We start from the raw sequence: 17,585 nt of genomic DNA, 5'->3' as shown, positions 1-17,585 counted from the left end.
TTTTGAGACGGAGTCTGGCTCTGTCGCCCAGGCTGGAGTGCAGTGGCCGGATCTCAGCTCACTGCAAACTCCGCCTCCCGGGTTTAGGCCATTCTCCTGCCTTAGCCTCCCGAGTAGCTGGGACTACAGGCGCCCGCTACTTCGTCCAGCTAGTTTTTTTTGTATTTTTTAGTAGAGACGGGGTTTCACCATGTTAGCCAGGATGGTCTCGATCTCCTGACCTCGTGATCCGCCCGTCTCGGCCTCCCAAAGTGCTGGGATTACAGGCTTGAGCCACCGCGCCTGGCCTTTTTTTTTTTTTTTTTTGGAGATGAAGCCTCGTTCTATTGCCCAGGCTGGAGTGCAGTTGCTGATCTTGGCTCACTGCGACCTCCGCCTCCCAGGTTCAAGTGATTCTACTACTGCCTCAGCCTCTTGAGTAGCTGGGACTACAGTTATGTGCCACTACGCCCAGCTAACTTTTGTATTTTTAGTAGAGACGGGGTTTTACTATGTTGGCCAGGCTGATCTTGAACACCTGACCTCAGTCAGTCCACCCTTCTTGGCCTCACAAAGTGCTGGGATTACAGGTGTGAGCCACTGCACCTGGCCTTGCGTCTATATTCATAAGAAATGTCGGTCTGAAGTTTTCTTTTGATGTCTTTTTCTGGTTTTGGTATTAGGGCAACATTAGCCTCATATAATGAATTGGTCAATGTTCCTTCCTCTTATGTTTTCTGAAAGAGTTTATGAAGAATTTGTGTTAATTTGTCCTTAAATATTTGGTAGAATTCACCATTGAAGACAGCTGTACCTGGCTTTATTTTATTTTATTTTTATTATACTTTAAGTTTTGGGATATACATGCAGAATGTGCAGGTTTGTCATATAGGTATACATGTGCCATAGTGGTTTGCTGCATCCATCAATCTGTCATCTACATTAAGTATTTCTCCTGTCATACAGGTATACACGTGCCATAGTGGTTTGCTGCATCCATCAATCTGTCATCTACATTAAGTATTTCTCCTAAAGCTATCCCTCCCCTAGTTCCCCCATTCCCCTACAGGCCCCGGTGTGTGATGTTCCCCTCCCTGTGTTCATGTGTTCTCATTGTTCAGCTCCCACTTATGAGTGAGAACATGTGGTGTTTGGTTTTCTGTTCCTGTGTTAGTTTGCTGAGAATGATGGTTTCCAGCTTCATCTATGTCCCTGAAAAGGACATGAACTCATCCTTTTTTATGGCTGCATAGAATTCTATGGTGTATATGTGCCCCATTTTCTTAATCCAGTCTGTCATTGATGGGCATTTGGGTTGGTTCCAAGTCTTTGCTATTGTGAACAGTGCTGCAGGAAACATACGTGTGCATGTGTCTTTATAGTAGAATGATTTATAATCCTTTGGGTATATACCCAGTAATGGGATTGCTGGGTCAAATGATGTTTCTGGTTGTAGATTCTTGAGGAATCACCGCACTGTCTTCCACAATGGTTGAACTAATTTACACTCCCACCAATAGTGTAAAGGTGTTCCTGTTTCTCCACATGCTCTCCAACATCTGTTGTTTTTACTGATCGCCATTCTAACTGGTGTGAGATGGTATCTCATTGTGGTTTTGATTTGCATTTCTCTAATGACCAGTGATGATGAACTTTTTTCATATGTTCGTTGGCCACATAAATGTCTTCTGTTGAGAGGTGTCTGTTCATATCCTTTGCCCACTTTTTGATGGGGTTGTTTTTTCTTGTAAATTTGTTTAAGTTCTTTGTAGATTCTGGATATTAGCCCTTTGTCAGATAGATAGATTGCAAAAGTTTTCTCCCATTCTGTAGGTTGCCTGTTGACTCTGATGATAGTTTCTTTTCCTGTGTAGAAGCTCTCTAGTTTAATTAGATCCCATTTGTCAATTTTGGCTTTTGTTGCCACTGCTTTTGGTGTTTTAGTCATGAAGTCTTTGCCCGTGCCTATGTCCGAATGGTATTGTCTGGGTTTTCTTCTAGGACTTTTATGATTTTAGGTCCTATGTTTAAGTCTTTAATCTATCTTGAGTTAATTTTTGTATAAGGTGTAAGGAAGGGGTCCAGTTTCAGTTTTCTGCATATGGCTAGCCAGTTTTCCCAACACCATTTATTAAATAGGGAATCTTTCCCCCATTGCTTGTTTTTGTCAGGTTTGTCAAAAATCAGATGGTTGTGGATGTGTGGCATTATTTCTGCAGCCTCTGTTCTATTCCATTGGTCTATATATCTCTTTTGGTACCAGTACCATGCTGTTTTGGTTACTATAGCCTTGTAGTATAGTTTGAATTCAGGTAGCGTGATGCCCCTAGCTTTGTCCTTTTTGTTTAGGATTGTCTTGGCTATATGGGCTCTTTTTTGGTTCCATATGAAATTTAAAGTAGTTTTTTTCTAATTTTGTGAAGAAAGTCAATGGTAGCTTGAAGGGGATAGCATCGAATCTATAAATTACTTTGGGCAGTATGGCCATTTTCACGATATTGATTCTTCCTATCCATGAGCATGGGATGTTTTTCCATTTGTTTGTGTCCTCTCTTATTTCCTTTAACAGTGGTTTATAGTTCTCCTTGAAGAGGTCCTTCACATCCCTTGTAAGTTGTATTCCTAGATATTTTATTCTCTTTGTAGCAATTGTGAATGAGAGTTCACTGATGATTTGGCTCTCTGTTTGTCTATTATTGTGTACTTGGCTTTTTTTTCTGGGAGATTTTTTTGATTATTGATTCGATCACTTTATTTGTTATGGGTCTATTTAGATTTTGTAGATCTTCTTGAGTTGGGTTTAGTAGATTGTGTCTTTCTGGGAATTTGCCTATCTCCTCTAAATTATATCATTCATTGGTGTATGATTGTTCACAATATTGTCTTACAATTTATTTCTGTAAGGTCGGCAGTAATGTCTATTCTTTCAGCTCTGGTTTTAGTAACTTGACTCTCCTCTCTTCTTGGCTAGTTCATAATTTTGTGGTTGTTTTAAGAATGAACTTTTGGTTTTGTTGGCCTTTATTGTTTTTCAATTCTCCCTTTCGTTTATTTCATGCCGTTGCCCTCCAGCGCCACTGCACTCCAGCTTCGGTGACAGAGAGAGACTCTATCTCAAAAGAAAAAAAGAAAAAAAGAAATTAAGTTAACAAATTAGCCCTCATGACTGGAGATGCCCTTTGTTTAAAAGATGGAGGGAACACTTGTTCCTTCTCCTTGGAGGGGATTTCCCTCTTATGCTTTGATCATTTACTTCTCAGAGAAGAGATGAGATACCATAGGAAGAATGAAAAACCCACTTCATTCTTACACCCCACCACCATTTCTCCAAGGGAAAAGAGAGAGTAAAACTCAACAATGTAAAAATAATTCATTAGTGCTAATGAAATAAATCAAGACCCCTTGTCACTTATTAAATATTAACTTATGCTAGAAACAAATGTATTATAAGCGTGAAAAGCACACAAAGCACCACACTTCTGTGGTTAAGAACATAGGCCCGAGATGGCCTCCTACTTGGGGTTACCAGCTCTGTAATTGTGAGAACTAGTAAGGAGATTTAACCTCTCTAGGATCTTGTCTCCTCACCTGCAGAGATGGGGTACACTAAGAATACTCTCATAGAGTTGCTGTAGGTGATGACACGTGTGGATGTTCCTTACATGGGTCCTGCTTCCGCTGAGTGTGAAAAAATACCGCTTTTGCCCGGATGGCATTATAACAACCTGTGTGAATGCACTCTGCTCGAAGGGATGCCTGGTGCCTGGGGGATGGAATTCTCAATTCTCTACCCACAGTTGATGTCACTCGGTCTTGCTGATTTGGATCTATTCTTTAAAAAGTGCATATTTGAGATCTATTTTTCCAAGCATGCCCTTTTCTATTATTATTTATCGTTCTTCCCTGTTGTCTCTTGCTATGATTTTCACAAAGTCAGCAGGAAACAAAGTCCTAAACCACTGCCTCGTCACAGTTCTGTCACAGCTCTTTCTTTCCTTACCAGAAGAGGATTTTGCTTATGAAATGTTTTGTTCCCCTTTTCTTAGAGTTCTCTGTCCATTTGTCCATCCATCTCTCCACTTATCTGTTTATTCTTCTGTCTTGTTCCAAAAAACCTTTTGAGGCAGCTTACAGAATTAGAGAACAAACAATAAGCAGATGAAAACACTGGACCAAGATTAGAAACCAAGGGTAAGAAGTGAGCTGCATGGGTGCGAGGCCAGCGTGAGATGCACGTCTTTGGCTTTGTGAGGTTATACAGGTGGGTGGCAGGCTCATCCCGGAGCCTCCCAGCGGCGCAAGGGAAACAGGATTTGTGGGAGATGCTCACTCTCTGTAAGCTAAACAAGTGGTTTCATAGAAGCCCAGCTTTTCCTGCTATTGAGGTTTAGGAGAATATTTTTTGAGTGTTCTGTTAAGTCACTGAATATTTTATCTGTATTTTTTTTCTGCCAGAGTTCTCTGTGTAGTTGGTTATATTCTTTAAATGGAAGTTTCTCCAAAATGCTTGCCCATGTGGGTTTGGTGGCTAGGGAATCAGATGCTTCTGCTTATTGATAGGAGTTGGTCAGAAATAGAAAATGACAGAAACAGAAAGCATACTATCATTTATAATTTTCTTTTTTTAAATATGCTGTATGGTTCAGAACATGCTTTTGCATAGTTGATCTCCTTTGAGGATGCGGGGTGGTGCCTTTCTAACATGAAGAGCTTCAAGCTGTGAGAGAATGCATGCTGACTTCATCGTTGCCTTTAAGACAATTGAGCTGGTTACTGTAAATATGTTACTTTTATGTAATGCATTTCATGTTCTTCAATAAAAAATTTCAAAAGGGAGGAAAACTTATTTTGAGTTAACTAACATTTAGTAGAATACTTTGATAGCAAGGCTATTATAGGAAGCATATAAGCTGTGAAGACTAAACACATTATTTAAATTTCAGTAGGGCATATTTAAGTTTTATCTTATTCCTGCTCCTCTTTAACAAAGAAATAATACTGAAAAGGCAAAAGATTATTTCTTTTCTTCCTCTTGGTTTGCAGGTGCCCTCACCACCAATGGCATCAATCCTGACACCAGTACTGAGATCGGACGTGCTAAGAACTGCCTTAGCCCTGAAGACATAATTGACAAGTATAAAGAGGCGATTTCCTATTACAGCAAGGTGATTTTATGGCTTTGTGAATTTTTCACACAGTTGTGTTGTTTTAGTCAGAAGTTCCCATTTTACATTGTGTAATGCTGCAGTGTCTCTTAATTATTTATTTCTGTAAGTATTCATGTCTTGCTCTCTAATGCATAGTACTATATGCCTAAAATGTTTTCTTTTTCTGATTTAGAACAGTATAGGTTTAGTATAATAAATTTGGAAAAGGGAGAGAAAGGGCTACCATGGCCCCCGTACTCACAGATAATGATTGTTATTATTTTATATCTATTTTCGACTGGGCGCAGTGGCTCACGCCTGTAATCCCAGCACTTTGGGAGGCCGGGGTGGGCAGATCACGAGGTCAGGAGATGGAGACTATCCTGGTTAACATGATGAAACCTTGTCTCTACTAAAATATGAAAATTAGCCATGCGTGGTGGCGGGCGCCTGTAGTACCAGCTACTCGGGAGGCTGAGGCAGGAGAACGGCTTGAACCTGGGAGGCGGAGCTTGCAGTGAGCTGAGATCGCGCCACTGCACTCCAGCCTGGGTGACAGAGCAAGACTCCATCTCAAAAAAATAAAAAAATTGTATCTATTTTCTGGTTCTTTTATCAATGTATATTGTTTACATTATAAGAAATGGAGCATACTTTACCTATGTACTGTGTGGTGACCCATTTTTTTTCATTTGGCATAGTTTGTGTTTTCTATGCTATTGAAATCTTCCATGGCATAATTTTCAGTGACCTGTAGAGCATTCTATCTTATGGAGGCACCCTTCTTTTTAGTTTGGATTGAAAACAATTTCGCATTCCAAATGTACTTACCAAAATACTGAAAAAGAAAAGTTGTGCTGAAGAGTGGCATCAAGTAAAAAATGAAAGTCCTCTACCTTCTCTACTCTTACTAACAACTTGGTTTATTGGTTATCAACAACTTGGTCCATAGCCCCCTTACCTTTATGCCTATGAGACACACACACACATGCATGTACTCATGCATGCTCAGACACACGCACACACATATATGTACACACACATGCTCACACACACGCACACACATGCATGTATACACACATGCTCACACACACACGCATATCCTATTTACAAAAATGGGATCATACTATGTTATCCTGCCGCTTGCTTTACCCACTCAGCAGTATATCATAGACCATAGGTGTGCTCTCGCCTCCAGACCTGCTTGCTTCTTTCAGAGCATGTGGAAAAGTTTTCTAAAATTCTGCTTCCTTCTTTCAGAGAGTGTGGAAAGGTTTTCCAAAATGTGGATGTAGTCATGTATTCATGAAGACATTTTGTGAGACATGCTCATAAACAGCACCTACAAAGAGATGAAATGCTTGCTCTGACACATTTCACAGCTTGCCTTAATTTGCTTAATTATTCTCTTGTGGGTGGATACTTAGGGTTTCTTACTTTTTCACTGTGAATGAGAAAAAATGCTTTACCAAACATTTTTGCCCCTATATTCTTGTGTTCTTGTATCAGTATTCCTTTAGGTTCAATTTTTATAGAAATCTATCCTGGATATAATATTAACATTTATCATAGGTTATGTTCAAGTTAGTCTCCAAATTCCTTTTCTAATAGAGAGTGAAAAGATGTAGAATTATTTATTTTACCAATCCTGTTACTGATTGTTATTTATTTCTGTTTTTTCTTCCCCCTATTGTAAACAGTTCTCTGACAAATACCTCTATACATACATCTTTTTGGACTGCCTTTTTTTTAAGGGAACAATTCCTAGAAGTTGACTTGAGTTAAAGAATATATGTTTTTTTGGCCTGGCACAGTGACTCACGCCCACCAGTAATTGCAGCACTTTGGGAGGCTGATGTAGGCAGATTGCCTGAGCTCAGGAGTTTGAGACCACCCCGGGCAACATGGTGAAACCCTGTCTCTTCTAAAATACAAAAAATTAGCCAGATGTCGTGGTGTGTACCTGTAGTCCCAGCTACTTGGGAGGCTGAGGCTCAAGAATCACTTGAGCCCTGGAGGCAGAAGTTGCAGTGAACTGAGGTTGTGCCACTGTACTCCAGCTTAGGCTACAGAGTGAGATTCTGTCTCAAAAAAAAAAAAAAAGTATACTTTTCTTAAAGAGTTATATATTCCTGTATTGTCCTACAAAAAGGTTATTAACAATTTACTCCTCCATAAACAAATACCAGCTATTATTTTTAATAAATACTTGCCAATACAGCTGAGTGCAGTGGCTCATGCCATTAATTCCAGCACTTCGGGAGGCCGAGGCAGGCGGCCTTGAGGCCAGGAGTTTGGTATTATGCTTAGAAATACCCTTTTTTTTTTTTTGAGACAGTGTCTTGCTCTGTTGCCCAGGCTGGAGTGTAGTAGCATGATCTGGGCTCACTGCAACCTCCACCTCCTGGATTCAAGTGATTTCTCCTGCCTCAACCTCCTGAGTAGCTGGGACTACAGGTGCGAGCCACCACACCTGGCTAATTTTTTATATATTTAGTAGACATGGAGTTTCACCATGTGGGCCAGGCTGGTCTTGAACTCCTGACCTCAAATGATCTGCTCTCCTTGGCCTCCCAAAGTTCTGGGATTACAGGCGTTGGCCACTGCACCTGGCTTGCTTAGAAATACTTTCTTAATGATAGATTAAAACTCTTTTCCTTGGTTTCTTAATCTCTGAAATGAGGATGATAACAGTACCCGTCATCTCATAGAGCTGTGGTTCAGATAAGCTGAGATAATATATGCAAACATGTATTTGTATTCACTGTTATTAGCATTTAAAATATTTCTATAATTATCTGATTATCTGTAGTTTATTTTGTGTGTATTATGACATAAGAATACAATTTATTTTTTCCAGGTCATTACCTCATTGTTGCACCATGATGTATTGAATTCATATTTGTTTCTTTTTGATTTGAATTCTCACCTGTACTAAATACTTTCACATCCTTGTGTCTGTTTATTAACTTTTCATTCCTTTCTATAAATCTTTCTTTACTTACTTCAGCACATGTTTTATCTTAATTTTAGTGGTTTACTTGATATCTAAGAGTGTTTCTTTCTTTCTTTGTTTTTTTTTTTTTTTTTTTTTTGTTTTGAGACCAGGTTTTGCTCTGTTGCCCAGGGTGGAGTGCAGTGGCATTATCACGGTTCATTGCAGCCTTGATCTCCCAGGTTCAGGTGATCCTCCCACCTCTGCCTCCCTCTGTGCTGGGACTACAGGTGTGCAACACCACGCCCAGCTATTTTTTTTTGTATTTTTTGTAGAGATGGGGTTTCACCATGTTGCCTGGGCTTGTCTTGAACTTCTGGCTCAAGCAGTCTGCCTGCTTCAGGTCTCCCAAAGTGCTGGGGTTACAGGTGTGAGCCACTGCGCCCACCATTTTTTTTTTTTTTGAGACAGGGTCTTGCTCTGTTGCCCAGTCTGGAGTGTAGTAGTATGATCATAGCTCACTGTAACCTCAAACTCCTTCAGTCAACCAGTCTTCCCATCCTCATCCTCCTACCTCACTCAGCCTCACTCAGATGACCAAGTAGCTGTAACTACAGGTGCATGCCACTGCGCCTGGCTAGTGTTTTATTTTTTATTTGTAATGATGGGGTCTCTCTATGTTGCCCAGGCTGGTCTGGAACTCCTGGCCTCAAGCAGTCTTCCCACCATGGCCTCCTGAGACACGGGGATTACGGGCCTAAGCCACTACACATAACCTCCCAGAATAAAACATATCGAAAGCCCCATCCAAACTCTAATTTGTCTTTTTTTAACTTGAACAAATTATTTTAGAATTTTTGAGAAATAATAATCATACTGGCCATGAAAATTTGGATGGGAGGAAATAATTAAAAAAAAAAGGGGTTGAGTGCAGTGGCTCACGCCTGGAATTCCAGCACTTTGGGAGGCTGAGGTAGGAGGATCACTTGAGCTCAGGAGTTCCAGACCAGCCTGGGCAACGTGGTAAAACCCCGCCTTTACAAAATACACAAAAAAATTATCAGGGTGTGGTGATACACACCTGTTGTCTCAGCTACTAGTAAGGCTGAGGTGGGAGGATCACCTGAGCCTGGGAGATTGAGGCTACAGTGAGCCGTGACCACGCCACTCATTCCAGCCTGGGCAACAGAGCAAGATCCTGTCTCAAAAAAATTGTTTTTTCATGATTTCATTTTAAGTCTCTTTGTAATATACATTAAAATATGTAAATTTGGCCGGCCGTGGTGGCTCAAGCCTGTAATCCCAGCACTTTGGGAGGCTGAGACGGGCGGATCACGAGGTCAGGAGATTGAGACCATCCTGGCTAACACGGTGAAACCCCGTCTCTACTAAAAAATTAAAAAAAAAAACTAGCCAGACGAGGTGGCGGGCGCCTGTAGTCCCAGCTACTCAGGAGGCTGAGGCAGGAGAATGGCGTAAACCCGGGAGGCGGAGCTTGCAGTGAGCTGAGATCTGGCCACTGTACTGCAGCCTGGGCGACAGAGCGAGACTCTGTCTCAAAAAAAAAAAAAAAAAAGAAAATTTAACCAAAATATGTGGGAAAAATTTGTGATGACTTTTGTTCTCACATCAATAGAAAATGTTTTAAGAGTTTTGAAGGAAAAATGGCATTTCCCTAGAATCAAGTCCCTATGTTAGTTTTTTCTTGTGTCATGAAACAGTATGTACAACTGATAGATTTCTGACTTCAGTGTTGGTATTTAAGTAAGTATAAATAGCTTCTTTTTCTGATCGTCTGTGATAACTTATATTTAATATAACACAGACTACATGTACGTTATGTGTGTGGAAAAGGGGAGGAATGAAGCCTACCCTTTCTGGCATAGTAATTATAAAACTGCTTGTCCCACCTTATATGTGATTTTAGTGAGAAAGATAACCAGTTGTGCCTTTGCTTCTCCATGGTTGGTAAATAGACTGCATGTTTATGAGCAGTGATGCTACACTAGGCCTCTAGTGGGTCTCAGCAAAGGCTTGTCGATTACATGCATTGGTTTTCCCGTGGCCTAATGCCTCAGCGAAAGAATATTAGTGTGTTATTCCTCCCAACCTCTGTCTGTCTTCAGGTACTAGTATACATGGACAACCTCTATAAACCCTTTCTTTAATGTTAAATTAAATTATGCAACATCAGTTGAAAATCACTCCAGCTGGGATAACTAGGAAAAAAAATAATAAAAATAAAGAAGGTTTGGAGTAGAAAAGAAAAAGCAGAGCAGCTAGCATGGAGGATTTTGCGGTGGAGGCTTGGGAGGGGAAGGGCGTCGGAGGGAAGGAAGCAGATCCATCCATCTGAACTCTTCTTTTTTGGAAGAGTTCTGGAACCTGAATCCTTCCTCCTTTCCCTGCTCCTGGGTCTGGAGCCATATGGTGTGTAAGAGGGGCTGGGGGTGGCTCTCCTGGCTTGAAGCTAGGAGAATTGGGGATGAAGCTTAAGAGATACTCCCCAGTTTATTGCGTAGTTGAATGAAATTCCACAAAGCCTTTTCTGTTCCAAACGCCCTCATTTGTTCTTCATCTCAGGAACCATAATAGGAACTGAGAAGTAGGAACAAGCAACTCTGAGACAAAATCAGAAAGCATTGAACACACAGGGAGCCAGATTTTTTGCAACTAAGTAAAATGAATTTACAACAACTGCATTAAAGCTGCAGGTGTGAGAGTTTCTAAAAATGTTTTAGAGTACTACAAGGGATGATAAGCAGAAATGAATAGCAAAGTATCCATTGATAATATTTTGAAATTTTGCAAAATAGCAAGCTACTGTGGTCATATTATTTTAATGAATGCATACACATTTATGTGGCATTCATAGACTCACTCAGCCCCACCAATCGCTTTTGCTTCCATAAAGGATAGATTTTCTCACAAACAAATTCTCTAGCCTTGGTGGGGAGGTGTATTAGTCCATTTTCATGCTGCTGATTAAGACATACTGGAGACTGGCAATTTACAAAAGAAAGAGGTTTAATTGGACTCACAGTTCCCTGTGTCTGGGGAGGCCTCACAATCATGGTGGAAGGCAAGGAGGAGTAAGTCCTGTCTTAGATGGATGGCAGCAGGCAAAGAGAAAATGAGGAGAGGACTCCAAAGCAGAAACTCCTGATAAAAACACAGATCTCATGAGGCTTATCTGGTACCACAAGAACAGTATGGGGGAAATCACCTCCATAATTCAATTATCTCCCACTGGCTCCCTCCCACAACGTGTGGGAATTGTGGGAGTACAATTTAAGATGAGATTTGGGTGGGGACACAGAGTCAGACCATATCATTCCACTCCTGGCCCCTCCAAATCTCATGTCCTCACATTTCAAAACCAATCATGCCTTCCAGGCGGTTCCGCAAAGTTTTGACTCATTTCAGCAGTGACTCAGAAGTCCACACTTCAAAGTCTCATCTGAGACAAGGCAAGTCCCTTCTGCCTATGAGCCTATAAAATCAAAAGCAGGCTGCTTATTTCCTAGATACAATGGGGGTACACACACTGGGTAAATACAACCATTCCAAATGGGAAAAATTGGCAAAACAAAGGAGTTACAGGGCCCATGCAAGTCTGAAACCCAAGGGGACAGTCGAATCTTAAAGCTCGAAAATGATGTCCTTTGATTCCATGTCTTGCATCCAGGTCATCCTGATGCCAAGAGGTGGGTTCCCATAGTCTTGGGCAACCCTGCCCCTGTGGCTTTGCAGGGTACAGCCTCTGTCCCGGCTGCTTTCATGGGCTGATGTTGAGTGTCTGTGGCTGTTCCAAGCGCACGGTGCAAGCTGTCAGTGGATCTGCCATTCTGGGGTCTGCAGGACAGTGACCCTCTTCTCACAGCTCCACTAGGCAGTGCCCCAGTAGGGACTCTGTGTGGGGCTCTGACCTCATATTTCCCTTCTGCACTGCCCTAGCAGAGGTTCTCTGTGAGAGCCCCACCCCTGACGCAAACTTCTGCCTGGGCATCCAGGTGTTTCCATACATCTCCTGAAATCTAGGCGGAAACTTCGCAAATCTCAGTTACTGACTTCTGTGCACCCATAGGCTCAACACCACATGGAAGCTGCCAAGGCTTGGGGCTTGCACCCTCTGAAGCCATGACCCAAGCTGTACGTTGGCTCCTTTCAGCCTTGGCTGGAGTGACTGGGACACAGGCGCCAAGTCCCTAGGAGCACACAGCATGGTGATCCTGGGCCTGGCCCATGAAACCACTTTTTCCTCCTAGACCTCCAGGCCTGTGATGGAAGGGACTGCTGTGAAGACCTCTGACATTTTCCCCATTGTCTTGGGGATTCACATTTGGCTGCTTGTTACTTATGCAGATTACTGCAGCTGGCTTGAATTTCTCCTGAAAAAAGGGGATTTTCTTTTCTATTGCATTGCCAGGCTGCAAATTTTTTAAACTTTTATGCTCTGTTTCCCTTTTAAAACTGAATGCTTTTGGCTGGTCGTGGTGGCTCATGCCTGTAATCCCAGCACATTGGGAGCCTGAGGCAGGCAGATCATGTGGTCAGGAGATCGAGATCATCCTGGCTAACACAGTGAAACTTCGTCTCTATCAAAAATACAAAAATTAGCCAGGCGTGGTGGTGGGTGCCTGTAGTCCCAGCTACTGCGGAGGCTGAGACAGGAGACTGGCGTGAACCTGGGAGGTGAAGCTTGCAGTGAACCAAGATCATGCCACTGCACTCCAGCCTGGGCGACAGAGTGAGACTCTGTCTCAAAAAACAAAACAAAACAAAACAAAACAAAAACAAAAAAAAACTTGAATGCTTTTAACAGCACCCAAGGTAGCTCTTGAATGCTTTGCTGCTTAGAAATTTCTTCCGCCAGATACCCAAATCATCTCTTTCAAGTTCAAAATTCCACAGATCTCCAGGGCAGGGGCAAAATGCCACCAGTTTCTTTGCTAAAACGTAACAAGAGTCACCTTTGCTCCAGTTCCCAACAAGTTCCTCATCTCTATCTGAGACCACCTCAGTCCTCTTTCGTTGTCCATATCATTGTTCATTTCATTGTCCATATCATTATCAGCATTTTGGTCAAAGCCATTCAACAAGTCTCTAGGAAGATCCAAACTTTCCCACATCTTCCTGTCTCTGAGCCCTCCAAACTGTTCCAGCTTCTGACTGTTACCCAGTTCCAAAGTCGCTTCCACATTTTCAGGTATTTTTTCAGCAATACTCCACTCTTGGTACCAGTTTACTCTATTAGTCTGTTTTCACGCTGCTGATAAAGACATACCTGAGACTGGGCAATTTACAAAAGAAAGAGGTTTAATTGGACTCACAGTTCTGTGTGGCTGGGGAAGCCTCACAATCATGGCAGAAGGCAAGGAGGAGCAAGTCAGGTCTTACATGGATGGCAGCAGGCAAAGAGAGAATGAGGAAGATGCAAAAGCAGACCCCCTGATAAAACCATCAGATCTCATGAGACTTATTCACTACCACAAGAACAGTATGGGGGAAATCGCCCCCATGATTCAGTTATCTCCCAGCAGCTCCCTCCTACAACATATGGGAATTATGGGAGTACAATTCAAGATGAGATGCCGCTCCGTATCAGGAGGGGTGTCTGGAGCCCTCTGCTGGGGGAAGTGCTGTTGTAGTTATTGAGTCCCAGTAGCACACCCTTTAGAATGTGACAGAAACATCTGAACTTTTTTGACTGAGGCACTTTCTTTACACTCCGCAGTATAAGAATGCGGGAGTGATTGAGTTGGAAGCATGCATCAAGGCCGTACGTGTCCTTGCAATTCAGAAACGGAGCATGGAAGCGTCAGAATTTCTTCAGAATGCAGTTTACATTAACCTTCGACAGGTGAGTGTACGTCTACCTATAAGTGGAAGAGTTAATCTAGTTCTTGTGGAATTAACTATGAATTCAGCTTCTTTTGTTTTGCTGAGGTTCAGCATGCCATGATAAAAAATGTTGAATCTTAACTTGATTTCTAATTAACGTGGTTATTTGTATATTGTACTTCTTTCATTGTGGTATTTGACTTTCAAAATTCAGAACTTGCTGTTCTTTGCATTTTTTTGTTTGTTTGTTTGGAGAAATAACTGTGTTTTACTAGCTTGGCAACCTTCAACAAACTTCACGCCTCTTGTCTTGATATTGTCACTCATGAAGTACTTGCCATTTGTAACCCTGTTTGGGGTGTTGGGTTTATACAACAGGCAGTTTGTGAAAGCACTTATATAGCTCCTTTGACACAGTGGTAACCTAGCAAATAATACTTAAATCTGAATCTGAATGGATTTTTAATAAAACAATCATCAAAACCTTTCCATGTGGATTGATGATGCTAAATCCTAAAATTGATAGTCTTAGAAGGATTTCAGATATTTAGTTAATTGAACTTGGATCTTTATAGATAGGGAAACTGAGACCAAGTTAAACAATTTGCTTAAGGATACAAGACGAGTATGAGAACATAGGTCACTGTAATTTAGCAGATACTTAGTGAAGAGGGTGTTGTGCTAAGGGTGGGGGAAAGAGGTGAGGCAGGTGGGTCCTGTCCTCATCCATCTGACGGTTTTGTGGGAAAGGCAGACATTGAGCAGTGGGTAAGTGGAAAAAAAATTGGAGGTACAGGTGCCAAGGGAGCAAGTGGCAAAAGAATTTAACTTAGTTTAATGGAGGTGGAGGGTGTGGGGGCCAGGGACTGTCTCTAAGTCAGTGAGACTGGAACTGGGCCTTGAAGGATGAATAGGAGATAGCCAAGTAAAGAGGGGATGGGAGAAGGTCATTCAGGAAGAAAATGGCTCAGCATGAGTGATGCCCTGAAACAGAACACATCGCTGGGAGAGACCAAATAAAGTCAGAGATGGCGGTGGGGGTGGAAAGAGGGGGAGATAGAGAGGGAGGGGAAGAGGGAGGGAGGGAGAGGAAGAGAGAGGGTAGGGAGGACAGAGTCCGAGCGGGAGGGCTTTCTTCTTTCTTGGCCAGGTGAAGCATTTGGGGCTGCTTCTAAGAGTGGCGGGTTTTAAAAGCAAGGTCTTGACCGGGCGTGGCGGCTCACACCTGTCATCCCAGCACTTGGGCAGGCGGAGGGGGATGGATCAGGAGGTCAGGAGATCGAGACCATCCTGGATAACACGGTGAAGCCCTGTCTCTACTGAAAAGACAACAGATTAGCCAGGTGTGGTGGCGGGCGCCTGGAGTCCCAGCTACTCGGGAGGCTGAGGCAGAAGGATGGTGTGAACCCAGGAGGTGGAGCTTGCAGTGAGCCGAGATCACACCACTGCACTCCAGCCTGGGCGACAGAGCAAGACTCTGTCCAAAAGAAAAAAAAAGCAAGATCTTTACATCAGGGACTGATGCAACCAGATTTGTATGGAGTGGAGGGAGAGAGAGGGAGGGGGCCCATTGCAGAGGCCCTTGGGGAGCCCAGGTGAGCAGTGCTGACAGCTTCCCCAAAGGATTGGGGCTGTTGACGGGAAGGCCAGCCCACTGGAAACGTGCTTGGGGGTCTACATGGAAAGGGTCAGTGGCCGGCTGTGGGTCGGGTGGAATGGAGTATTCCTCCATTAGGTACCTGATGGTCAGGCTGGGCTCTGAGGAAGGCAAGCTGCAAGGCAGTGGTGGAGGGAAAGAGGAGAGGTTCAGCTTTGCACATAACGAGAGAGGTGTGGGTCTGGGGGCTCAGGCGAGAGGGCAGGGGGTGGAGGAGAGAGGAGAGAGACTTTCAAATCAGTTTCTCTTTTGAACACACAAAATGTGTGACTAATAATAAGACACTCATGCCTCTATCATCCAGATTTCATATGTTGAAATGTTGCCATATTGACTACAGAGATTCTTAATTTTTTTCAATCAAAAGCGAATAACCTAAGTAGAAACAAAATAACAGTTCACCACCATCTCAGAGTTGGTCCATATTTTGGTACTTTATAATGTTTATAGCCATAGTCTATAAAAAGAGAGGCGTTTTAGCATGAGAGTTGAGCACACAGACTGGGTACAGACTGCTGGGGTCGGCATTCCAGCTTCACTTGCCTTGGCAAGATGTTTAACCTCTGTGTGCCTCAGTTCCCTCTTCTGTAAAGTGTACTTACTGCCCCTCGGACCCCTCATCTTGGCTAATTTCCTAGATTAGACATTGGCAGGGAGGCCGATAAGCCAAAATGGCAAGTGTCAGCATCACACCAAAGGGAGAGACCAGAACAGAGTAAAGCCCAGCCCGTAAACCAAGTAAAAAACAAGCAACAACAGTCCCTCAAAGCTGTAGGCCACATAGTGTAAGGGAAACAGCACCACCATTGGTGCAGTGTGTCATCAGAAGAGCATTAGGAAGAGGTCCATATCTTTCAGTTTATATTGAAGTTTCTGGTAAAGATGGGCAGAAGCGGGAACCTGACATTTCAAAGTGGAAGCTTCAGTTACCTGGGTGCCCAAGGGGACGTATTCTCCCCAGTGATTCCGGGCAAATGAACCAACATCTGGATCATACCTCTCATTTGACACACTTTTCAGGGGACCTCGGAGGGGTTCAGCACTGTGCCGGGCCACAGATTTGCAGGGCCAATGAGGATGTGGTCCCTGCTCCAGAGCTTGATGTTCTAAATGCTGAGGGTGGAGGGCTTCCTGGAGGAGGTTCTCTCCGAGGAGACTGAAAAGTACCCGGCAGAGTGGGGCTGAGGAGCGTCTGAGCAGAGAGACTGGGTGTAAACATGTGGCTGGGTGTGAGCTCTGAGCACAGAAGTCACTTGGGGGTCAGAGCAGTTTTGTTTGTGAGGGACAATGTGGGGAAGAGAGGCCCTGACGCAGGCTGCGGTCAGTTCCTGTTGTAGGTGTTGCATAAAAGTTATCAGGTGGGCAAGAGAGAATCCCTGGAGGAATCCAAGCTGGGAGTTGCAGTGGAGTCGAGCTGTCAGATGGGCTCAGGTTCACACCCTTGCGTTGCCACCTGTTAGCTGTGTAACCTTGAGCACAGTCACTTGGTGTCTCTGCCTCTTAATGTTATGGTCTGTAACATGACAGGATAACAAGCTCATGTGGTCACTGGAAGGACTGGCTTTGACACCTCCTGCCCAGTACGTTCTTGGTGCCTGCCCCATAAAGTGACTCTGCGATGGGCAAGTGTTATGATCAGATTGGAGGGTGTAAAGAGACATGTATTTGTGACAGTGTAGGGTGGACCGTGCTTTTAAACAGACCCTCCGAAGGCCTGAAGCAGTGGAATTGCAGACAATTTGGTTGGGAGCTGGGGGCAGGGCTTTGAGACTGACTTGCCCTTAACAACTGGAGTTGCCTTTGCAAGTTAATGCTGCTAAATTGGGCTTGCTGGGAATCTGTTTTCACTGGTGGGTATAGAAACACACATTTCATAAAATAAAATGTTTTCACTTAAAATGTGAGGACATTTTGTTCTTTGGAGCAGCCTGTCCTTTTGCTGTTTGCGCTTTCTTCCTGTGGACCACTAGAGGTCAGCAAAGACACGCGGGAAGGGGAACAGCGCTCTCCAGCTCTACGCGGG

At 43.2% G+C, this 17,585-nt stretch overlaps 1 protein-coding gene across 7 annotated transcripts in view; it reads left to right on the top strand.

The window, feature by feature from the left end:
* The window catches only part of TRAPPC9 (trafficking protein particle complex subunit 9), a 745,023-nt gene that overhangs the window by 51,750 nt on the left and 675,688 nt on the right, over positions 1-17,585 (top strand). For all 7 annotated transcript variants that reach the window (XM_017895132.1, XM_017895131.1, XM_017895130.1 and 4 more), the window contains 2 exons: positions 5,023-5,144; positions 13,799-13,924. In XM_017895132.1, coding sequence (XP_017750621.1) covers positions 5,023-5,144; positions 13,799-13,924 — 248 coding nt within the window. The remainder of the gene's footprint in view (positions 1-5,022; positions 5,145-13,798; positions 13,925-17,585) is intronic.

This window comes from Rhinopithecus bieti, unplaced genomic scaffold, assembly GCF_001698545.2.
Source record: "Rhinopithecus bieti isolate Rb0 unplaced genomic scaffold, ASM169854v2 scaffold_25940, whole genome shotgun sequence".
NCBI classification, from domain to species: Eukaryota; Metazoa; Chordata; class Mammalia; order Primates; family Cercopithecidae; genus Rhinopithecus; species Rhinopithecus bieti.
This window is presented reverse-complemented; position numbering and strand designations above follow the sequence as displayed.